The sequence below is a fragment of the Xiphophorus maculatus genome, chromosome 23 (genome assembly GCF_002775205.1).
Source record: "Xiphophorus maculatus strain JP 163 A chromosome 23, X_maculatus-5.0-male, whole genome shotgun sequence".
NCBI lineage: Eukaryota > Metazoa > Chordata > Actinopteri > Cyprinodontiformes > Poeciliidae > Xiphophorus > Xiphophorus maculatus.
The window spans coordinates 24,992,855-25,017,208 of NC_036465.1; the positions used below are offsets into that span (position 1 = coordinate 24,992,855).

The window sequence follows — 24,354 nt, forward strand, 5'->3', positions numbered from 1 at the left end:
AAGACTCAACTCAAAGCAACAGGAAAAAGAAAAACAAACTCACCAGAGACAAATATTAACGGACACATAAGACAAAAAGCATCGCTTGTATTTACAGTAAATTGCAATACACTGACATGTGGTTTCTGTCAGATAGCTTATCTGAAATTTCTACATTCAGCGCAGGGGACTAACAGGCCTGGAGACAAACATTTGAGAACTATTATGAGGAAACGTGAGGTGGTTGTTTCTTATTCCTCCTTTCTTCCAGGTCACAGCTTTTCAGAGCTGGGTACATTTGATCAAATCCTAACCTCACATGTCGGCGTACGCCAAACTGTCCGTGGGCAAGACTTAAAGTCTGCTTTGCTCCCAGCCGGTTGCCCTTTTTTTTTTTTTTTGGCATAAAAACATGTCATTTCAGTTCAGTTCAGCTTAAATAGTACCTGAATGAAGACAGCAGAGCCTTGCCAAAGAATTTGTGCCTCAGGATGTTTTTCATACAGTCACAGACGTCGGCGTATTTATTTGTTTTAGTTGTGCGTTGATGGAAAGTGGAAGGAAAAGTATTTTTTTTTAAGCGAATGCGTGAAGATTGTATGCTGTCAGAGTTCTTTCTGTGATGCCCCAAAATAAAAACCAGTGGAACCAGTCAGATGTTATTCAGATTATGAACAGCTTCATGAAGATTAAGGATGTAGGGACGGCTTTTTGGTCGATATCCGATATGCCGATGTACTGAAACTCACTTGGCCGATAACCAATACCAATACCAATAAGTTTTTTCTATACCTACTTACTGAAATTCTATGGCTTTCTCTACTGTGTAATGAAAATTGCGATTATCTTTGCCAATTTAGCCTGCTATTGAATGCAAATTCTAAAGGGAGGCTGAATATCATGTAGCACTTCCAACTAGCATTATTTTTATGTCAAATTTATTCATGACATTATCTCTCAGACAATGACAACGCTCAAACAGTGCAAGTTTGTAAATCTTCACAAAACTAAACTCAACCTGTTCACAAGCAACAAGTGAAAAGCACATCAGTCGTGCATTAATACTTAACAGTTTATGAAGTTGTGCTGCAGGCATCGTTGTCCCTGGTTTGTCATATAAAAACATCGGTGAGTTATTCTGATGGAATGGCCGATGTTAAATTTTACAGTTATCATCGTCCAATACCGATACCATGCCAATAATATTGTGCATCCCTAAACACAAGCACATAATTCAAGTAGACACTTGTGGATAAGTTTGACGATCCAGAAGATCTCAAAGAGTTCAAACCGTTTTCTAAAAATCAGGGTGGAGTATTGCAAAACCACAAGGGAGGCAAGACGTGGGCGTCCTAAACGGACAAAAGAGAGCGTTAATCAAGAGACGCAGCCAATGGGCTCATGGTAACTCTAGAGGAGCTTCACAGATCCACAGCTCAGGTAGGATAATGTGTTGACTGAATAGGTTCTTAAATATCCAACTTTCATGGAAGAGTGCCATAAGCTATAGGAAGTTTCTTTTACTTTTTGCCACAAGCCATGAAGGACGATGGTCCCCTACTGCAGGATACATGACTCACTGTCTTGATAGGTTCAGATGTCCCTCTGGGTTGTGACAGTGGGGAAATATGGACAGGCAGGACAGCAGGACTTGTTGAGCAGGTTTGTGGACGGGACACAGTAAAGATGTGGTCCGGTCAGAACCCCCCCCCAAAATGTAACTTTCTGGCTTACAAGCAAGCATAATTTGTGTTGGAAAGCTAAAACTGGACATTGGCCTGAACAAATCATTCCCTTGGTGAAACATGGGAGAGGCAGCACCATGCTGTGGGAAGACATTCACTCATCAGAAACTGGAAAGCCAATTGGAACGGATGGAAAGATGGATGCCACCAACTTGTTGAAGGGGCAGTATTATGTTTTCGAGGCACATAGTGACTTTTTACAGCACAATCAAGTAACCATGTCACATTCGGTTGTTATGAAATTTGTACATATATCACACGTGACTTAAAAAGAATTGACTTTGCAATTGAACACTTTGAGATTGGGCCTCTGTCTCACAAATGTGAAAGAGTTCAAGAGGCAGTATGAGTACTTTTGCAAGGCCCAGTGGGATCTTCTCTCTGAGATGCTAATCCTTCTCGGAACAGATGCTCTCCATCCTCAGCAGCTTGGCTTGCGTCGGACAGTCTCTCGGGGAGCTCGGCGAGGACAGGATCGAGTTGGTGAAGGACGAGGTGCGCCTGAGGTGCATTCTGAATTCGGCGTTCAGGAAGTAATACAGGAGAGGGTTCAGGCAGCAGCTCATGCTTGCCAAGCAGAGGGAAATGGGGTGAAACTGTTTGACGGCCAGCACGGTGGCGCAGTGTACGACAAACTTCTGCGAGACCATCAGGTAGAGCACAAAGTTGATGTGGTACGGGGCGAAGCAGAGCAGGAAAAGAGCCGAGCAGCTCAGGACCATCCGCAGGGCCCGCCGCTTCTCGCTGCTGTTGGCGGGCTTTTCGTGGCTTTTGTCTGCGTGGCCGTTGGAAGTGAAGGACTGGAGTCTGCTGCGCATCGAGGGGCAGGGAGCGGCGGAGTCCTGCCGGGCCTGGGGCTGGCTGTGGTTGAGGGACCAGGCTATGCGGATGGAGCAGTAGCTGATGCAGACGAGAGGGAGCAGGAATCCAAACAGCTCGCACATGCTGATCAGGCTGACAGCCAGCGGGACGGAGATCTTCCGCGTGGGCAGGTCTTTGAAGCAGCCGCCGTTGCTGGACGTGTTGCTGGACGCGGCGCTGGCGTTTGGACTGCACGCCATGCTCAACGGCTTGGCGGGGGTGGAGGAGTGATGGGGGAGGCTCTCGATGGCGTTGCCGCTCTCGCTGCTCCGCATCAGAATGAAAGGCAAGCAACCGACAGCGACAAACACCCACACCGCCACGCTGATGAGCAGGTCGTAGCGACGCCTCCAGCGGCGGGCGGTGAACGGCTTGAGGAGGAACCTGTATCTCTGCACGCTGATGCACACCTGAAACAGAAAGGGCATGAGTCACACGGATACTTTTAGATACCCCGACAAAAAAATCATCTCATGACTTTCTGCTCTTCTCAAACCGGCATCATAACTCTTGAGCTTTTTTCTTAATTTAGTCACGTTGCAACCACAAACCTGGGAGTTTCTTAGTGGGATGCCATGTGGTAGACCAACACAAAGCGGCGAATGATTGTGAAGTACAAGAACAGGTAGAAGTGGCTTTCAGAGTATTTTTCCAGAAATAAACAACAAAAAGAGAAGAGTGGATAGTTTTTCAGTCCATCATAACCACGTGCTTTCAGAAGTAACCTAATTATTGAATAAAATCCACTCATGTATGGATTCATTTCAGCGTAAATTCAACTGTTCCTTTAAAAAAACGAGCAAACGGCATCTGAAGATTAGTGAACAGTTCACGGGGAAAGTTGTGGGGAAGTTTAAAGCAGAATTTGGTTATAAAACTAAATACCGGGCTTTACAGCGAAGGGCAGCATCATCAGTGAGCAGATTTAGGTAGAGTAACCAAAAACTATACTCACGTAAGAGTAGAACTACTTCAACGTATCTTTACTCAAGTACAAGCGAAAAGTAGCCGTCCAAGAAAATAAAACCGCATTTGGTAAAAGGGCTGCTCAGGTAAGATAGGATCTGATTTTGAAATGATGCAATCAGATAAACATTGTGTACAAGTGTAATGTAACGTAAATGTAAAGCAATTCTGGCATTTAAAATACAAAAATTAAAAATGTGCAAATAAATACAAAATAATAATAAGAATCTTTCAAATCATATTTTTACAATATTAAACTTGACAAGAAATCAATATTTACAGTAGGTAATGTTGGAATAATTCAATGTGCTTCCAGTGAGAATATGTGACTGCAGATAGAAATGAACATTTGTAACAAATCAAAGCGCTGGTGTAAAAACACAATGTCTCACTTTACCGCAAACTCCAAGTGTGTGTCTGTGTCTCATACGTTTTTGACTGAAATACGTTTGTACTTCATTCATTAAAGTTACTCGTGTTGGATAGAATACCCAAAAATATTACTCAATTAAGACTAGAAAGGATGTTGACATTATTCAAGTAAAAGTAAGGAATATGATTCTGTAAAAGTATCCCTAGAAAGTAATTTCTGTTCCCCTAAAAGTTACTCAAGAAGCCATGGAGAGCAGGTTAGATGACAAACAGCAAGACGAATGAACCTAAATACAAGGACATTCTGGAAGAAAGATTTTTAGATCCTGCAAGCCCAAGTGGAGCAGACGTTGACCTTTGACACTAAACATACGACCAGAGCAACAACTCATTTGCTTAGACCCGTGTGTTACAGGCCTGGTCCTCTGTCCTTCATGTTTTATGATTCAAATGACGGCATTTCCTCCTCAGCATGCCATCAGGTGATGCAGAACTCTGATAATCACCCATTTATTAAAGTCAGGTGTGGAAAAAAAACAAAAAACATGCAGCATTGAGAAACACTGGTTTAGAGCAAAGCATAGAATGGCCTAGTCAAAGCACAGCCCTAAATCTGAGTGAGAGCCTGTAGCAAACATTTTCAAAGACGGTAAGGTCATTTTATTTAAATAGCACAATTGTCAGCAACAAGACAGTTCAAAGTGCTTCACATGAATTATTAGGAAATACAGCAAAACGACGAACCAAAAAAAAGAGCAAAAGAAGAAAAAAAGAAAAGTATAACCCCACGTTTAAGGAAAGTAGTCCGTGATTTCTAAACTGGCAGGGGTTTCTCTGGATTCTTGTTCTGATAATGTTGATCGAAGGTATTGAGTAGTTTCTCTGGATTCTAAGTTTGTTCTAATTCCTGAATATATAAACTAGACGCTCCTGTTGTAAGTATAAGTACTCCATAATTTATAAGCTAGAAGAAAAACTCCGTGTAATCTGGCGGCGCTTCAGTTATTTTGTCAGAAGGAATGGACAGAGACAAAGTTCTGCTAACTGTCGACGCATCAACCCGGGTTTTAGATCCGTCCTTTTTGTACAACACAGCTCTATTCAACCCTGTGTTAGTCTGTCGCATAAAAACCCCAAAAATATATTGAAGTTTATGGCTGGGCAATAAATCAGTAACAATATATATCACCACAGACACATAATCAATATCACTGAACTTTGACCCAGAAACGCACGGCATTCTGGGGGACGTAGGCAGAGGAAAGACAGCTCAAGCCCAGCTGCTAAACGTTGGTGGGACCAACTAGCTCACTCACTTTGGTTACCTAGCAACAACCTGTTGCGTAGGTCGAACAGGAGCAGTTTCAGGTTTCAACACTGTGCCTCATAACTGCTTAAAAATAGAAAAATTAAAAAACAACGACGTGGATTGAAAACTGTGGATAAAGCAGATAAAGTTTGCATCACTAGTCCGGCAGCATTTGAGATATTTAAAACAATATCAATATGAAGCACTGATATATTTTCAGCCATGTCGTCCAGCCATAGTTTATGGCTAGAACTTGACAAAAATCCAAACAATTTCAAGAGGCTTGATTGCTTCTGCAAAAGTTTAGTGTTTGACTTTATGTTGGCATAAAACGCTGAATCAGTTGGACTTCTCATAATTTCATCAAACGTCTCTGCTACATTTTAATGTAGTTTAATTTCGAATAATAATAATAATAAAAAACAAAGAAAAACCTGCACTCTTACCAGGAAAAAGATTGCGGCGTACATGTTCAGGTATTTGAGATAAAAGCAGAGCAAGCAGATGCCTTTTCCGAAGGGCCAGGAGTGTGTGAAGTAGTAATAGATCCGTAGGGGCAGAGAGAGGACGTGGACCAGGTCTGCCAAGGCCAGGTTTATCATGAATATCACCGCTTTGGTCTTCTTACTGTGGAACCACACAGAAGAGTCGGTTAGTGACTGCAGGACCGTACGCCGTTGCGTAAGAGTTTTGAAACATAAGCTGTTTCCTTTGGCTTTAACGGCAGCAGATGCAATCGAATTGAAGGGATCTTGAGTAACGTTGTGTCTTTTGAAGGTCTGGCAAAAAGAAACTGCTTTAGCCGATTAGGGTCAGGGTTAAAATCTAAATGAATCGTGAAGGACGTCTGCACCTTTATCCGCCTGACCTACCTGAAGTGTTTGCAGAGGACCCAGAGAGCGGTGGTGTTGAGGAAGAGGCCAGGGACGAAGAGCAGCAGGTAGAAGTAGGTGTACATCTTGTCCATCGTCTGCTCCCAGCAGGACAAGTCATGGTTGCAGGACGGGTGGGAGAGGTTGCCTGAGAACCCCTCTGTGGGTCCAGTTTCATTCACAGTCATTATGTTGTTGTTCTCTTATTGAATAAAAACACCACAGAGGGCGGTGTGTGTCACTTCATGTTCTTAGTCAGCATCGCCACTGAAAGAGAGAAGGAAGAGAAGTACTGTAAAGTACTGAAAATAAACACCGTGAAAGTTGGTCTGATCCTGTTTACAAATTCACAAAAAGTGAAACCTTTTCAAATGAACTCATTCTGAGCAGAGTTGGGAACGTTTTGCCAGTTTCAAACATTTGCCAAACCAAACGCGGCCGTCCACATAGCCCCACATCCTCACGTGAACTTTCGGTTTCGTATCGAGCAGGTGTTTTTCTTCCTCCGCGCCGCCGCTCCACTCCGGTGGCCCGCTACCAGGAACGTTCTAGCAGCAGAACATCTGCTTCAGAACCCGTTCATTTGCATCTGCCAACGTTCTCTTAGCCTTTGCTCCCACATCTTCTACAGCCTGCTGTCTATAGAAATCTCCTCAAAGCAACCAGTTTATTGAGTTGTATGAAACTTTTATCCTTTAGTGCAGTTACAGAGTCCCTCACAGAATTTTTTTTTTATTTATTTAGGTACATCAATATCTGTGTATGAGAATTAAAAAATAATATACAATTCTTGTTAACTCTACTGTCATATTAAGACAGTAGTTTTTTTCCTGCACCATTTTACAGGATGAAACACAAACAGAGAGGTACAGGGAGACATTTTCTCTTTGTTTCTGCTCTCTCCTCTCCAGCTCACCGCGTTTTTAGTTTTCCTCTTCATAGCACTCGGCTCTGAGGACCGAGGAGGTGAGAAGGTGGATTTTGTGCCTGGGGATTTGGTTGTGAGTGATTATCGCTCTCAGTTTACAGGTAAAGCACGCCAGACTCTTAAAATGTCCTGGTATTTGAAAGAGATGCCAGCCTCGCACCGACTCCACAAAAACTACTGGGGGCTGAATTACTGATATTGAGCTGTGTTTTTGTAGCTGACAGTTTTAACTGTATGAGTTTTGTTTCGCTTGCATACAGGCCGGAGAAAAATGTTGCAGTGACAACATCATGGACAAAGACAGTAACAAACTCCTTCCAAAGTGTGAAGTGGTTTGAAATTAAACGGAGCGCCAAATTTGCAGTACAGTAATTCCTCCACACTCTGCGTTATCTGAAAAATTCCAAGAGATTCTGAAAGGGGAGACGTTGCGCTTTCCAGCCAATTTGGGGTTATTACGGTAATTTAACCCCCACTGTAGCAGGGAGGGAAATTAATCTGAGGGCCGCTCTTTTAATAGAGGGTAAATTGTAAAAAATAACTTGGTAGAGATGGAAGTCATGAAGTTAAGACCCAGTTGTTATGGATTAATGGGCAAATATATTCACTCAGGACATTTAAAGAGCTGGGTACAATTAAAATTATAAAAAATATCCAGGCGGAGTTTTGAAGCTTAGGACATAAAGAGTTAAAGAAACAAACTAATAGAGAAGGGTGTTTTTAGAAAAACAAAAAAACTAAAGGTTAAAAACAAAAAAAACCTGAAGGTTAAAAACAACTGTATTTAAGCTGTGTAATAATTGTTGTGAGGAGTTAAAACTCTGTTTTTCACTCATTAAATAAAAAAAATGGATAAAAATTATTTGCTAAACGAATACAATAAGGTTTGATTATGTTTTATTTTGCGGGTTTGCCTGCAGACTCGCCTGGAATTAATTCAGGATAGGTAAATACACAGAAAAGATTCTGCCGTTTTGATTTTGATGACGCTGTGTGAAGGTAGAATAGGTTTGTGCTTCTACCTACTCTTTGTGATTTTACCATTGACATAAATTGAAATATTGTTTATATATTTCTGTATTGGTTTGGTCTTTGTTGCTGCTGTTTTGTTGTCAGGATTGTGTGTTTTTTAATTTGACTTTTTTGGTGTATGGACACGTTAAAAATGGCCGACAGTAAATGAATATCCTCATTGACTGAGATAAATTTCCATTTTCCTCCAATCTGTTTATCATCTTTGCTCCCATCTCTCTCTGGCTCTGTTATCCATCAAGTCTATTTCAGTAAGACTCCTTCCAGCATCCAATTATTGCTTTTAAGATTGTCATCATTTTAATGTATTAATATTGAACATTTGTATTGGGATGTTGACTTAATGTGTGATGCAATCCAGCGTCTGGAGTGTGTGTTGCAGAAAATGGCTCCAGAAAAAGTCCCAGCAGTTTTCTAGTTTTGTTGTTGTTTTCATCAAACCTTCGGGTTCTCAAGGTTCACACAACCTACCAACGCTTTTGATTTTATTTTTTAAAGTTTCTTTGTTCCTCTGGATGTTGCTTCTCTAAACCTGATCACGCTATCAACGCCTCATTTTCTCCTGCCGTGGCTCTGGAGATACGGATTCCAGCCAAGGTGCGGCCCTGCCCTGAAATTTACGGCCTAACCGTTTACAGGAGGGGTTTTCCTGATAAACCGAAGAGTTAGATAAAAAAACAAAACAACTGGTTGTCGTGCAACTGGAAGCATTCCTCTCAGTCCTGTCGGAGAGACCTCCGTGAGATTTCACCACAAGGTGACATAGTCAGAGTATTAGGTAAGCACTTTCTACAAATTTGAATTCCCTTTTTAGAAAGCAGCTCATAAAATCGCATAAAGTGTGAAACAAAAGAGCCGTGTGAACTCAAAGCCTAGCATTTGTCAGGATCGTTCATTGTTTTGCGTGCTCAACAAAGTGTTGACATTGAAGGTAGCAGATTAAATTTTGATAAAGACTGCAACAGGAAATCTAGTGCTAGGAGCTTGTTTTTTTTTTTTGATCAGAGAAGCATCAGCCTTCCTTCTGTCATCAAGGCTGGTCCACACCCTTCCTACACTGGTCCCACAAGAGGAAGACAAATACAGTGACATTTTATTTTTCTCTTTGCTGGAAACCTGGACTTGTCTTGACCCCCGACTGCGTTGGTCTTCGGTTGCTCTGTTTATCCGACACCTACTCGTTTTTCTTTCACTCCGCAAACGTCTCCGAACTGAGATGCAGAGATAGTCTCCTCATCTTATAACTTCTTAGATCAGAATTATAAAAAAAAAACAAAGACAGCAGGACACAGAGGTCAAGACATTATTCACACCTTGCGTGAATGAGAATAACAAAGATTTCAAAACACACTCTACTCATCAAAAAATGCAAAGCGTGGCAAACCGCAAGGGCAAGCAGCCCAACTTCCTCTCAGATGCTACGTTCAAAAAGAAGGTCGGTCATTACCTTGTGTTGCCGCGTCTTCTCTTGAACTCATCATCGGACGCTGAAGGAAGAGTCCAGAACCAGAAGCATGTGCTGGCATCTGCATGCTCCGACTGCTTCATCAACACACACTCCTCCTCCGGCTGCACAGTAGCAAACACACACACACACACCCCTCCTCTCCTTCCTCTTTCTTGTGCACTTTTTTTGCACGAGACAAAGAGACTTGTCCGTTGGCTTCTGAAGTCAGCAAATCCCGCGTACTGATGTGGTTTGCCTGCGTAGCTGCACGAAGAGATGGCACCTTGCTGCGAGCAGGCTGACTCTTGGTTTCGGAGGCGAGAGATCATGAGGGGAAGAAGGGGAAGCTCTGCCCTTGTAGGTCTGGCGGGGTGCTTTTCTGCCGTTTGATACGTCACCGACTGCCTAGCAACCGAGTAAATAGCAAAGGCTGACACAGAATCGATTGCACGTGCGGTTAAGAATGAGCAAAGGCAGGCTGCTCGCTGCCCAAGCTGAACGTTTTTATTTTCTTCCCTCTGTAATCATCGAGCTCTCTTCAACAGGTGTCAAAGCGGCCTCACTCCCTGTGTCGTGTGCGTACAGCAGTGTAAATGTTTACTCTGGGCCATTGAGTCGTTACAGAAATGCTAATCAGCTTCCCCTGCTACGATGCCACTTCCCCCTTTTTTTTTTTTTGGAAACAGTTTAGCAAAACAAACAAAAAAAAAGAAAACAAATCACACTGCCTAAGCATTCTGCTATTTTTCCAAGGTGACACAGAGGGAAACAAAGAGGGAAGCTGAAAGGCTGTGGCAAGAACATGTGGGGCTTTTTTAAAAACCCGGGATACTTATAGTTGATGTCATCACGTCCAACCATAAAAACGTAGAAAGACAAACATCTAATAATGACACACCAGGCGTGAGGCTCTTAAAGGTAAGATTCAGTGTGGCCCCTGCGTTCTGCCTTTTAGCCACTAGATGTCACACTAGCCCAATGCCAAGTAGCCGCTCCTTTCCTTTCACATTCAAGCCTGCTGCTTTAGGAGGCCCAGCAGCTGATTACTTCCACCATCAGCCTCATAGGAGATTTTCTTGCATGCTTCAAAGCTCCTACTCCTCTTATTTCCTGCCCTTCTGTCTGCCGCCCCTCTCAATGCCGCCCTTGACCCTGGACTCCACAAAGCGCTCGCTGTTACGAGCCTCTGCGGTTGAAAATAAAATGGTCACATCGCATGCACATGCCCGGAGGTTGCTGTCAGAGTTAACGGATCGTTTTTAACTCACTTGGTCGACATACCGTTGCAGGAGATATTCGTGTCTGAAGGATTAGCAGTGGAGGGTGCGAATTTCTGTCTCTGGATCGCTGAAAAGACTAAACGGGCAGATCACGGCTACGGATGTCCGTTAGTGCAACTGCTAGATGCTTGAAAAGCTGCACAAACAAACAATAAGCACAGGAGGCTTAATGGAGACATGGCGATTTAAAAATAACTCGAGTTTTTTTTATAAAAAGGTTTTGCGGTAAGCTTCATTGATCAGAGCTTTCTTCCACATGGTTATATATGGCTTATTGCAAACTGCTAATGAGAGTGTTTATGGTTTTCCTTTCAACAAATGTTGCTTTTTATTACCACTCTATATTGAGCGCCTGACTAAATTGCGTCCAGGCTTGAAACATTGTTTCATATCTTGAAATGACTTTAAATGCAGCCCTACGTTTATCCCTGATCTGATCGGTTGTGTTCGCCAATCATCCTAGTCAGCTTTTAAAATATATAGAAATTTGAGGTCCAAAGAGGTTTGTTGGCTCAGTGAAAGCCCACAAAACAAAGCTGTTTATATTTCCGCTGTGATCAAGTTCCACGTCCCGTTGGCAATCCAGAAAAAAAAGGTTGCCCACGATTCATTTGTAGAAACTGACGTCAATTCATCAATTCACATTTTCTCTCTCTGAACCTGCTGATTCAGCACTGTTTGGAGCTTCGGTTTGCGAGGTAAGCAGGCAGGAGAGTTCATCCGGACTGTGGAATGTGAGCATATTTGTTGCGTGTAAGGGACGTTGAGCAGATCTGCAGTCTAATGCCAGATTAGGGCAGAGAGCCCTCATTCAGAGGCAAACAATGGACCATTGCTCAAGTCATAATGAGCGCTTGGCCTGCGACACAGCACACAGGCCAAAGTCCTCAAACAAGTCAGGGCCACCTGGTGAGCCAGAATGGAAAAAAACTCCTCCAGGAGTGAAACCTTACAGTCCAGTTCACAGGAGGCTTGACTAACCGGTACCGAGCTGGAAAAGGAACGATAAATAAAAGCAAAAAAAAAAGACACTAAGTTAAACAAAACTTCAACATGACACATTTAATTCAGCAGGTCAACATAATACTGCTTTATATAGTAACACCAGATCTGACCACACTGAACTACGACGGAGTGATAGGGCCATGCTAAGAAAAAATGTAATAAAATGACAAAAATAAAGCCACAACATCACGAGGATAAAGTCGAAATAACACGAGAATACAGTTGTAATTTTTTGAGAATAAAGACACAAGAATAAAGTAATAAAATCATGACTTTATTCTGAAAATAAAGTCATGATTTGATAATAAAGTCAACATTATGTCTATTTTCAAACATATGACAACTTTCTTCTCAAATATTTATTCTAGTATTATTGCAACGTTATTCTTGTACAACTTTCTTCTCCTAAAATTATCTTGTTATCTTGTTAATACCATGACTTTGTTTTTGTATTCTCGTAATTTTGTGACTTTAGTTTTGTTTTTAGTTTCTGAGCGCGGCCCCGACCCCCCGCTGAACTGATCAGTGTCACTACATCCATGATGTAACGCACTGTCAGAGCTCAAACTTTCTAAAAAATAAAGATTTTGTTACAAAAGCACTAAACAGCTCGTATCAACAAAGTGAATAAGAATCCATCTTATGGACAGCTCAGTGTCAGCATGTGTGTTTGTGAGTCTGTTTGAGCAGCTCCTTGTCTCTGTCATGGCGGCCCCGGCGTGGATCTGCCACCCCTCTGCCTGTGTGTGTGTGTGTGTGTGTGTGTTATAACAAACATAGATACATTCCTCTGTTCTCCAGTGCTGGATTAATCCACAAAGCCCAGGCCAAACCTCAGGACTTACCTCTGGTCTTAGCTAATCTGCTGAGCTATTTGTTTTCCACTTCCACAATTAAACAGCTGATTGTTGTTCAAGTTCAGGGTTCCTCCAGAACCCGCCCGCGACCCGTTTTCACCCCTGCCAGCGGCGAGTCATAGCTGGCTGTCGGATATCGTGACGTCTTTCCCGTTGCTGGACACGGATTGAGTGTCTCTGGGGACGGCCGTGTCCTGGGCCTCGTTGTCGCTGCGGGGGACGCTCTCGGGCCGCGAGCCGGACCCCTTGCCACCAATGGTCAGGCTCTTCTTGAAGCTCTCTGAGGTGAAGTAGTAAACCACGGGGTCCAGGCAGCAGTTGAGGCTGGCCAGACACAGGGTGATGGGGTACAGGGTCCGCGCGAACCGCTCCACGGTGCAGTTAGCCAGGGCCTGGGTCCGCACCAGGGCGTACAGGAAGAGCAGGAAGTTGTACGGGACGAAGCAAATGATGAAAATGGTGAGATGGACCACGATCATCCGCAGGACGCGCTTCTTGCTGTCACAGCCGTGGCCGGCGCTGACCGGGCGGCGCAGCGTCCGGAGAACCAGGGAGGAGCACACCAGGTTGGCCAGGAGGGGGAAGAGAAAACCCACGATCTGAGGAAGTAAAGGAGAGTCAAAGGACATGCAATGCTTTTCAAAATGACTTCTACAGCTGGACAATATGAAAAACAAACATATCACCATATCGTCACCTTGGTGAAATAATGGCCGGAGTTTTCCAAATTCTTGTTTGCCGAAATCATCTTTAGGCGTGATTTTTGTTGTTGTTGCCAAAATTACTTTTAGCAAAAAAGTCATTATTTTAGGAAGGTGACAGTACACGGTGAAACCTTAAACTGCTGCTCTGCCAGTTACAAAGCCAGTGAGTTAGTTGATGCCACCAACCTAGCTTAGCAGGCAGTGAGAGGTTGAACCAGCTAAAGCCTTTCCTCTGCCTACATCCCCCAGAATCCTGTGCGGTTCTGGATCAGAGTTCAGTGAAATTATTCAATATTTTATCAGACATATTATCTATTGATTTTGGTAATGTGTCTATTGTGACATATACTGCTGCTGTTGATACACTTTCATGTTTTTCACATGCTGTCATGTTAAGCCAACTAAATCAGAGGTCTTCAACCTGCGGCTCCAGAGCCACGAGTGGCTCACTGGAGCTCCCACAATGGCTCCCAAATGCTTTGACTTTAGTTTTTAAGTAGAGGTATCATCACTAACACAAGTTTCCACAACAGAATTACACTAAAATTACAACTAATATTTATTTAGACCCATTTTTCTTGTCATTATATTGAAAACTAGATGCTTTTTTATTCACGTTTCCACAAATATTAACATCCCATAGCAGAAAATGTATCCATCCTCTTTTTGCAAAAAATTTCACCCTTTAGACCTTTACCATAACACCTAAAAATAGTAATAAAACTGTGGTTCTTTAAGTATGACAACACATTACCTATTATAGGTACTGGATTTCTCAAAAATGATCAATAGTACTTTTTTCAAAAGGTCATGTAACATTTGCGGCTCTAAACAAACTTTATTTGGCTGGAGTGAGAGCCAAAATGGCTCCATGCATTGTAAAAGTTGAAGTAGTTTCTGATTCTGAAGTGGAATCATAATGATGCATAGTTTTGATCCAAGGATTTACAAATAAAATGTGAAAAGTGTTGCATATACTCACACACAACTCAACTTAGGCAATACTTTGCCGAACTAGATTTTAATGCAGTTACAGCCTGAAGTGTTTCGGGGAATCTCTCCATCAACTTTGTACATCTAGAGGCTGAAGTTGTCAACACAGGTTTTACATTTTTATTTGCTAAAAATCTTTAATTGAATGTGTATCACCTTCCTTCAGCTCAAAGTACTGCACCATTTTGCTTTGGTCTATCGTCTAGAATCCCAATAAAACACAAAGTTTTGGGCAGCAAACTAACAAATACGTGAAAAGATTTAAAGCAGAGCCTCCCTACTGTGTATCTAGATGTCTTACTGAATGCCGTTCCGGCAGTGAATGTGTTCATGCACATCAGCTTACCTCTATGAAGATGGTGATTTTGGAGAGGTAGGTCTTCCAGGTGTTCTTGGAAAATCCTTCAAAGCATGTGGTGGCTCTGTGTCTGCTGTTGATGGTGGAGAAGAAGGTCACCGATATTCCTCCGCCCACGATGGTGAGCCACACGGCGGCGCACACCAGCGCTGCGTTCCTCCTAGTGCGGATGGAGCGCGATCGAAACGGGTAGACTATTGCCAGGAAGCGGTCCACGCTGATGCAGGTGAGGAAGAGCATGCTGCCGTAGATGTTGGTGATGAAGGCCGTCCCTGACACCTTGCAGAGCCCGTCTCCGAAGGGCCAGTTGCGGTTGACGTTGTAGAAGACCTTGAACGGCAGCGTGAAGACGAAGACCAAGTCTGAAAAGGCTAGGTTGGTCATGAACATTGTGGTCTCGTTGCGTATCTTCATCCGGAAGCAGAAGACGAAGAGGGCGGCGCAGTTGGTCATCAGGCCCGAAACGAAGACCACGCTGTAAACCGTGGAGTACAAGTTGTACTTGAAGGAGTCGTCGATCCCGCAATCCTCCACTCCAGTTTCGTTAATCACAAGGCTGGCCATGGTGACGGAAGAGACAAAGTCTTCACTGTAAAAAAAAAAAAAAAAGAAGATACAAATAGATCTTCAGGAAAGGAGCAGAAATCTAGGTGTCAGCAGGGGGCCGTCCGCTGAAGCCCCCTCCAAGTCATCATGGACCCCCAGGCGGACGGAGCCGGACTCAGTCAGGATGCACGGCTGCTCGGATCGCTGGTCCTCCTGCGCAGAGAAAAGGAAACGGCACTCAGGAACTTCCAGACTATAAAAGTCGTTCCCCAGAAAGCAAACCGTGAATGTGCACAGCGATAAAAACAGGGAGCAAACTAAATATTAGAAATGTGCATGGAAAAAAAACAATGGAGGGCTTCAAGACATCGATCATACATCAGCACTTTAACACTTACTTAACTTCTGTTTACCTTATGTTTAAAATGTTTAATTCAATAAATCCATGCAGATTTTTAGCATCCATAATTCGACAAGTCTGTTTTTAATTTCTGACTCTGACCATACAAACAGTCCTGATTCAAATTAGCTCCCAGTTAAAAAAAACACAAAATGCTGCCAAGTATTTTTAGCCTAATTTCTAGTGCAAATATCCTAGTGCACTTGAAATTAAAACCAAACTACCTTTTCAGCAAGATACAGGAGATTGTTTTAAGTTAATAATTCTTTAATATTGATATATAAAAAAGTATTAGTTCCACTGGCAGATTATTTCACTTATGGGAAAAATGTCTTTGTATAAGTGAAAAAATACGCCTGTGGAAATAGTACTTTTAAATCAATATTAAGGAATTATTGACTTAGAAAAGGTTCATATATGTTGCTGAAAAGTTATTTGTTGGTTAGTTTTGCCTTGTTTCAAGTGTATTAAGATATTTGCACTAGATCCAAACCACTTGGTAGCATTTTATGTGTTTGTGGTGCATAAACATCAAGGGCTCACAGACGGCAGCATGAAATCCAGGATGGAAAAGGATCTGTTGTGATTCACAGTTGAATCACAGCCTCTGGGTTTTCTGCCGAGTCTTTGTGGGTGTGGTTTGACTGTTCTGTGGGCTACATAGATTGATGTGGTCAAGAAGAAGCTTTCTTTGACATTCTTCCGCATCCACGCATTTAAAGAAAATCGGCATCCAGGTGCACAGAAGAATCTGTGAGCAGATTCCAGCTACTGAACGGGTCCGCTTGGAGGGAACTGCTGTGCAAAATCCAGTTAGTTTGTTTGTTTACTTACTGAAATATTTGAATTTGTAATTCAGGGGAAGTGGTGGACTCTGTAGGACTGTTCTGAGACTGTAAAGCTCCAAACATATCTAAGGTACAGTAGCTCTCACATTTGTCCAACAAATGATGGAAAATCTGCATGTCCACTTGGCATTAACAGCTAAAGCAATGCATATCTCCCAAGTAGTAAACATTATAATATCTATTGTGTGCTGCGGAGCTTATTTCCCTCCGTCTCAAACGCCTCTTAAAATAAAAGGTTTGACACACAAGGCTTGGGTTTATTAGTCACACATCATGTGGAAACAGCTGTTTAATATCTGCTGAGGCTGGGAACAGGCGGCTAAAATCAGATAACAACATCTGGTATTTGGTATATTTTTACTCAAACTCTGGACCATTGCAGAACTTTACCATGATTACGGACAAAAATGTAACATACATAGATTTTTTTCCCCACAAAAGCCAACCAACTTCAAGGAGATACAAGTCTTAACTACTACAAGATTCCCTTTTGTGGCCTGAAACGATGCGATTTATCGTCATGAATCGATGAATCGTTAACTAGAGTATAGGTAAGGTGAGGTAATCTTATCCATATAGCCCATTTTCAGCAACAAGGTGAATCAAAGTGCTTTACATGAATTAGAAGGAAATACAACAAAACAACAAACCAAAGGAAAGAGCAACAGAAGAACAAAGGTAACAAAAAAGTATAAAAATACATATTGGCTCCCCATGTTTATTTTTTTTTATTAATTCCTTTGTTTAATCAGGTAAACCCCATTGAGCTCTAGATCTCATTTTCAAGGGGGACCTGAAACAAACTTCACTCCCCGTCGGGGAATCGAACCCCGGTCTCCCGCGTGGCAGGCGTGGATACTCACCACTATACTAACAAAGTTTAAGAATAAGTAATCTCTAATTTATAAACTGGTAGGGGTTCCTCTGGATTATTGTTCTGATAAAACTCGATAGTACTTTCTGAGTTTGTTCTAGATTTGTAAGCTAACAGAAGTTTCTCTAGGTCTTGCTCCGATGTGAAAAGTTTAATGTTGAGCTAAAGTAATGAACAGTTTCTCTAGATAAACTAACAGGAGTTTCTGTTGATTCTAAGTTTGTTCTAATTCCTGCTCTGGTTGGAGTGACGTATATAAACTAGATGCTTCTGTCCTGGGTTTCTAGACAGGTATATGTTCTCCATCATGTAGAAGCTAGAAGGAGTTCATCTGGGTAGTAACCTAATAAACTAGTAGGGGTTTCTCTGGATTCTTGTTCTGATAAAACTAAACGATGCTTCTCCATGTTTGATTCTATAACAGACTCAAGCAGATTCAGGGCAGTAATTAGCCTAAGCTGTACAAAATGAATATAATTTTGCATTTAAGATTTAAAAAAATAATCTCTTTGTGTAACATGCAAGTGACATAGTTTTAGCTTCACTCATTCAAATTCAGTAGAGGAATGCTACGTTGTTGCATTTTAAGCAATAAAATGTTTATTTAAGAAAGGGAACGGATTATTTGTTTATTTACCTTTTGTATATTTCTAATATTGTATAAAAAAAAGGTTTAGGTAGTTAAATGAAAAATCGACGGAATGCATTACATTTTTTTTATCCGATTAATAGACAGAATAATCAATTACTAATATAATCGTTAGTGACAGCCGGTCATTGTAACAAGTTAAACTGGACTTGTTACGTTATAAAACAGAGGTAAAGATCTAGCCGGTCCAGCCTGATCTCCTTCAATGCGCCGCTGTAGCCTGAAGACCTCGTCCTGTGCCAGCTGCACTCTGACATCTTGAGATGTCACTCCGCCCCCAAAAGCCTCCCATCGACCCTCACAATGGGCACACTGTACCAATCTGCAGCAAACACACACATTTACATATGCAAACGCCTCCACATGTGCGCACACAAGCAGGCAAACACTCACATGTGCCAATCCTCAAACGGGTCTCTGTGTGCCGGGGGGGGGGGGGGGGGCTGAGCCGCCGGACCCCTGGCCGAGTCAACCTTGACTTTCTGCATGAAAGTCGAGGTTTAGATGGGCTCCGTTTGTCTGAAGGTGAGAAGGACCTTCAGCTCAGGAGCCAAGCTATGTGAGTAGTGGATTACAGAAAAAAAGAGGTCTTGCCGAGGGATTTCGGTCCTGAGAGAGTGAATGAGTGCACATTATGCAGCAGGTTGCGGACAGCTGCACAGTTATGAGGGTTTACCCCCACGGCCGGACACAGCAGCGACAGAAACAGGCCTCTGGGACCCGCTGATACGGAGAGATCAAGTTCGGGCCCAGCTCACATCCAGCTGTTCTTTTCTCTCACAAGCAAGGGAGAGAAAAGGGGGACGGAGAGGTGGAGACTGGGGGAAAACAACTTAAAAAACACTTGTGTTTTAAACCCACATCTTGGGATCACAGAGGGTTCTGTTCAGGCTCGTGTCGCACTGAGAAATGCCTCTGAGGACTTCCTAATGGTTCATAGTGATGTTTTAATGAAGAAGAAAAGGATTCACGAACAAATACATGAAACGGTGTGTGTATCACTGGCACCTGTTTGGTTTGAAAGGGATTATAATCTTAGCCTTTCTGCGCAACTCCTCTCGATTATAATCTCCTTTCAGCGAGTCTGGGCTTTCTCCCATTGACTTAGATTTCTCCATTTTGAGCAGCCAATCAGCGAATAGGATAAGTTGTGAACAACGATGTTGATTTTCTGTGCTGTTTTAGAATTTGTTTTAGCAAAGGCAGCGAAGGAAGTGAACAATGCTGTTCAGTTTGTGTTGTTCAGACTTCCAAATATTGAATCAACGTGAAGAGCCATCTTGTTCGGATCGGCATTTCTGTCTTGGCAGTAGAGGACGGTTCTACTGGTAGCAATTTCTGGTTAGCTTTATAGTGTCAAACTGCCGCTTCACATATGTCCTGGGCAAATGTTAGCGATTACAAAAAATGTCAAACTTTAACAGAGTTCACGTCTCCAGGAAGCAATTGTTTCTCAATAGCCGAGAGACCAGACCCTCTGGACGAAGTGAAGCGTAGAACAAGGGGCTGGTTTTTACCAGGCTATTATAATCTGGATATTTGGCCCTTTTTAAAGGTAGAACTCACCATTTCATGTCTTTCTAAATATTAGCTTCTACCTACAGCTCAACAACCAATCTGTTGGTTATATCAATTTTTTATTTGACAAAATCTGATCGTCACAGCTGAACTGCGGGGCTACAGCTGGCTACAGTTTCAACTAATTTTGCTAAATTTAGTTGAAACTTAAAAGTTTACCCTAGTAACCTTTTCTACATCGAACACAGTAAAGATTCGCAAAAACTCTTGCGACATTTCATTGTTTTAGAACAACAATACAAAAATTTTCAAGGGAAACAAAATTCAGTAAGGCCTAACTTTAGTGGAAAGGCTGGGCGAGTTGGGAAAGCAGCCATTGGGTTTTTTCTTGTCCGGTAGAAAGAGAATTATGGAGCAAGGAGAAAGTCATGTGCTTTGAGGATAGAAACTGTGGTCCAGTATACTCAATATGGCGGGTAGATGCTCATTTACTAAAAAAAATATAAAGCTGATTCTGTGATTTGTGGTTTTCTGCAATTTGGTAAATTATGTATAATTTTTATATATATATTTTGGTGCATTAGTTAAAAACGTTGGCGTAGGGGAACATAATACCTTGACCAAAAGTAGGCCTATTTTTTCTTACTGTAAATTTGCAGATTTTGTTTTGCAGTTTCGATTTATGGTAATTCCATGTATTTTCTATTGTAATAAAATGTTTTGGACATTATGGTCAGTAACTGTTGGTATTTCACCATTTTTTACCGTAAATTTACAGAATTGTTTTTTGTTTTTTTTCACAGTGTAGCTAAGCCATATTTCATGGACGCCAGCTTCTTTTTGCGTTATGTTGCAGATGAATTTGAAGCACATTTTCCGAAGGAGTAGAGAAAAAATGTCACTGTCTACAAACAAAGTGGTGGACACTCACCGGCAGCTGAGCGGTCGATGACAGCTCACCTCCCGGTCACCGAGGGTTTCCAGCCTGGCGGCGGTGCAGCTGTCAAAGGTCCGGAGCCCCGGGTTTTTTGGGGGGGGCTGTGGGGGGTTCTTTTTTTTTCTCGTCACTGGACCAAAACTCTCCAAAACAACTCGCTCGGAGTTTCCCCCGCTCCGCTCCGAGGCTGCGTGCTGGCTCCCCGGCGTGAAAAGAGCAGCTTATAAGCTTGTAACAAATCCCGCGGGTGTGAGTCCCTCCATTAATCCTGACGACTTGCTCCGTCCGTCCGGACCGCATCACAGCCCGCCGCCCCGAACTGCTGCGCGCGCAAGAGCCTGTGCGCGAGCGTACATGGACACACAGGGCCCGCTCGGCCACAGGAAGCGAGACAATAGCACCTCGAGGATGAAGGAGGAGGAGGAGGAGGAGGAGGAGGAGGAGGAGGAGGAGGAGGAGGAGGAGGAGGAGGAGGAGGAGGAGGAGGAGGAGGGCAGTCGTCAACAGTGGAGGAAGAGGAAAGGACGAGGGCCTCCGATTAATCATCTGTCTGTGTTTGCACCTTCATTAGCTCTCAAAATGTCTCCGTTAAACTTCCAATTAAGGTTCATCTCAGAAATGTAACATGTATTAAACATATAATTGATCGTTTCTCTACAAGCCACTGATGAAACCAAACTTGAGCTTTTGGTGTGTGAGTCCAAAACACACCCACTGAGGCACATGGTGGTGGCAGCATCATTATGTGGGCAGTTTTTCAAGCTTAGGTTTTTGTCAACATGAATTAAATTCTGAATATGTTTCACACCCAGTCAGTTTGGGTGTGAAACCTTCAGGTGTCTTCAGGACAGCTGGGAGTGTAGAGGGTTTTTACTTTTCCATATCCAGGTATACATCCAAGTCCACAAAAGAATGGCTTCATGAAAGGAAAATTAAAGTTTTGGATAAAGCCCAGAGCTAAAATCTGGCAGACAGTGTGAGGAGTCACCTGAAGAGACAGCGCTTGGTATTTTCCAATGTTACAGATTAAAATGTTGCAGGCCTATGAAATATGCAACGCCGGTTGCTCTCATTTGAAAACAAAACAGTTTGTTGCTTCTGTTGTGGTGAGGATTGGGAGACACAACGAAAAATTAAATCTAAATCTAATCTGTAGATTCATTACGGTTGAAAAAGTAGTGCAGTGTTGTATCTGAAGGCTATCAGTATGTAGGTGAAACAGTTCCAGGTTAGAACTGATCCAATTAAACATTTTCTGTTACTGTCTTTGCATCCAGCTGCTCTGTATTAAAATTACTTTCATATTCCAAACTTTTACATTGTATGCTCAGAGGAGCTGCCACAGACGTTTTTTTGTATGGAAGGCACTATCACACCTAATTTGTAAGTTAGCAAAATCACTGTAAAAATTATGCATTTTTACATCTTTAATATGTCCATCGGGACAGAGGTTCGTTAGGCTGTACTAGAATAATTTGCAGTAGCTTTGTAACAGCCTGAAAATATCATTACACGTATTTAAAGAGACATGATGTGCTTGTCTAGGTTATCACATGAAGCTGACTCTCTCTAAAACGTCCCCACAGACAAAAGGGTTACGGACAAAGAAAACAGAATAAAGGCTTAAAATAAATTTACCGTCTGCCAGCATCGCGCAGAACCGCAACAACAACAAAAAAAACTATTAGCTTGGGTGCTTGATGTCTCAGGATGGCAATATCTTGCTGTTTCTGTTGATCAAAGTGCTGCCACACCATTGTTACAACACAGTCATAATGTCTGAGGCCACCAAAAGAGTTATTTTTAACCAGGTGGCAGGGCGGTGTTGGACAGGTTCCCATTGTTTTCAGGATGGCATTGGGCTATGACCATGTGTGTGTGGGAGTGTGTGTGCGCGTGTTTGTTTGTAATACCTTGTGGGGACCATTTTCCTGACACATACTACGTTGTGGGGACCCACTGCTCCTTGTGGGACCGAAGCCTGGTCCCCACAAAGGGAAACGCTGTTTTTGAGTCAGGGGTCAGATTTAGGACTAAGGTGTGAAATAAGTTTTGGTTAGAAGTAGGGTTAGGATAAGGGTAAAGTTTAGGCTGTAGAAATGAATGGGCGTCAATGAAAAGTCCCCACAAAGATAGCCACGCAAACGTGTGTGTGGGTGTGTGTGAGCGACGTACAGATAGAGAGGCTCTTGACAGAGGGGAAGTGGTCTTTGTGGCCGTCTGGCAGGCTGACCACTCCACAATAGCAGCAGGGAGGACAGGACATCCTGCTCACTACTGAAGTCAGACACACATTACTGTAAGGACACACACGGCCCAACACACACCAGCACATGCCCTTAAAGCCTACTTAGTTACTGGTGTTGAGGAACATGTGTTTGTGAATGCGTGAGTCACACACTGTGATGAAAACAGATTTCTCTTATGGCGTTTCATAATATAATTCCTCCATAGTTTTAGGTTTTGCCATGCTTGATGTGCACAACACTTAAAACTATCGTTACACTGCTTCCTCTTCTGACGGGTATGTTAGTGCACTGAAAGATAGGAGCTGTGTGGGGCCTAAATGTAAGGAATAAATGTAAAGCATAACTCCCTGTTGCATCACTGCATAGTGCTTTGAATAGTTAAAGTTTATTGGGATGAATGGTGTGGAACTGTGTTCCATTGCATCATGTTGGGCTATGTTTCTTTAATCAAGGTTCCTCATTCTTACAAGTTCTTATGTTGCTTTCAAGATATACATTTTCGTAAATGGGGATATGAGCATATATGGAGGCTGCTGTGCCATGGCAACCCCATGGAGGTAATTATTCTTTTTTAATTAATTCTTCCCTTCTGGGTCCTTAAAGAAACAATCCAACAGAGCACTTACAGACTGCATTGTTCCCTAAATGTCAGCCTTTTAAAAAATATTTTAGGAAAGTGACCGAGTTCTTAAAAGGGCAGTATCATTTGTAAAGTACAATCAAGTAAGTATGTTAACTTTAGCCATTGTAAAAGTGCTGTACATGTCAAATATTACTTAAAAGAAATTTTACTGTGTAATTTACCACTTTGAAATTTGACCTCTGTCTCTTTAAGAAGCTTCTGCTCTTTCTGAATCTCTGCCTACAGGAAGTCATCACAACATGGCCCCTCTATTAACCCTTTAACAATGTTTTTATCAGTGTTGCACTGGGAAGTAGCTTGCATAACGAGCTCAGCTTAGGTGTTTTCTAATTGCCGCTGGCTAGTCTGAAGGAGTTGAGTGGGGGAGGGCCGTTCTGTGAGGTGGAAACTTGGAAATTGGAGCTCCGAGGAGTAGCTGCGCCTCAAAGGCGGGGCTACATCCAGCCAGGCGTTTTGCACAGCTGAATGGTTGCCATGGAGATTAAAGGACTTCTCAAACATGCATGAAAGAGTCAAGGAAATCCCCCAGGTATGTTTTTGATGAGGGAATAACATTATAACATGCTGTAAAGCTAAAAAAAAATGTAATACCGCCCCTTTAAATTGCCTATTTTTAATAAATGTTAACCTCAGACTGGTCACATGTGAACATTTCTTAACGGAACAATATGTGAAGGAAGACTCATAGTAAGTCAGAGTAACATATCCCTACCACTAAGTTCACCAAGTAACGTTTCTTGACAAATGGTTCCTATCTCCTCACTGAGGGGATTGCTTTTGGAGAAACTGAAGACAACCCTATTTATAAGTAAACCATAAAACAAAGTCCATTCTTTAAATTCCTGGCCTTATGTGCACGCAGCACTCAGTCTTGGACCGACAGACAGCTCTTGTCTTTAATGGGCTACGGTGCAGGAAGTACTTTTTAAGAACACTTTGGTTTTTAGGAGTGAGCAGAGAAATTCTGGCTTTGTTTAGTCTG

At 42.5% G+C, this 24,354-nt stretch overlaps 2 protein-coding genes across 3 annotated transcripts; both read right to left on the bottom strand.

Annotated features, from left to right (window-relative positions):
• Nucleotides 1-72: 72 nt before the first annotated feature.
• Nucleotides 73-12,724, bottom strand: LOC102223861 (putative P2Y purinoceptor 10). 2 transcript variants are annotated; one of them, XM_023328682.1, is made up of 5 exons: nucleotides 12,642-12,724; nucleotides 9,512-10,927; nucleotides 6,105-6,371; nucleotides 5,679-5,859; nucleotides 73-2,995 (listed from the first exon to the last, which is right to left on the bottom strand). In XM_023328682.1, exons 3-5 carry the CDS (start codon nucleotides 6,290-6,292, stop codon nucleotides 2,114-2,116), a joined length of 1,251 nt encoding a protein of 416 aa, XP_023184450.1. In that variant the 5' UTR covers nucleotides 6,293-6,371; nucleotides 9,512-10,927; nucleotides 12,642-12,724; the 3' UTR covers nucleotides 73-2,113. The 2 variants fall into 2 exon arrangements, with proteins under 2 accessions (XP_023184450.1, XP_014330837.1); XM_014475351.2 differs by lacking the exons at nucleotides 9,512-10,927; nucleotides 12,642-12,724 and adding an exon at nucleotides 6,468-9,502.
• LOC102223603 (lysophosphatidic acid receptor 4-like) lies at nucleotides 11,839-22,247 on the bottom strand. The gene is made up of 3 exons (XM_023328683.1): nucleotides 22,119-22,247; nucleotides 14,697-15,297; nucleotides 11,839-13,252 (listed from the first exon to the last, which is right to left on the bottom strand). The coding sequence occupies exons 1-3, from the start codon at nucleotides 22,235-22,237 to the stop codon at nucleotides 12,770-12,772; spliced, it is 1,203 nt and encodes a 400-aa protein (XP_023184451.1). The 5' UTR covers nucleotides 22,238-22,247; the 3' UTR covers nucleotides 11,839-12,769.
• Between the last annotated feature and the right edge of the window lie 2,107 nt (nucleotides 22,248-24,354).

Bases quoted from the DNA above. Each gene is read 5' to 3' on its own strand.
- LOC102223603 (XM_023328683.1), bottom strand. From the start codon at position 22,237: ATGGTGTGGCAGCACTTTGATCAACAGAAACAGCAAGATATTGCCATC. The intron at 15,298-22,118 runs GTAAATTTATTT...TTTTTTTTACAG, and splicing joins CTGCGCGATGCTGGCAGACG to TGAAGACTTTGTCTCTTCCG. The intron at 13,253-14,696 runs GTAAGCTGATGT...TTACTTCCTCAG, and splicing joins AAATCACCATCTTCATAGAG to ATCGTGGGTTTTCTCTTCCC.
- LOC102223861 (XM_023328682.1), bottom strand. From the start codon at position 6,292: ATGACTGTGAATGAAACTGGACCCACAGAGGGGTTCTCAGGCAACCTC. The intron at 5,860-6,104 runs GTAGGTCAGGCG...GTGGTTCCACAG, and splicing joins GTCCTCTGCAAACACTTCAG to TAAGAAGACCAAAGCGGTGA. The intron at 2,996-5,678 runs GTAAGAGTGCAG...TTTCTGTTTCAG, and splicing joins ACGCCGCAATCTTTTTCCTG to GTGTGCATCAGCGTGCAGAG.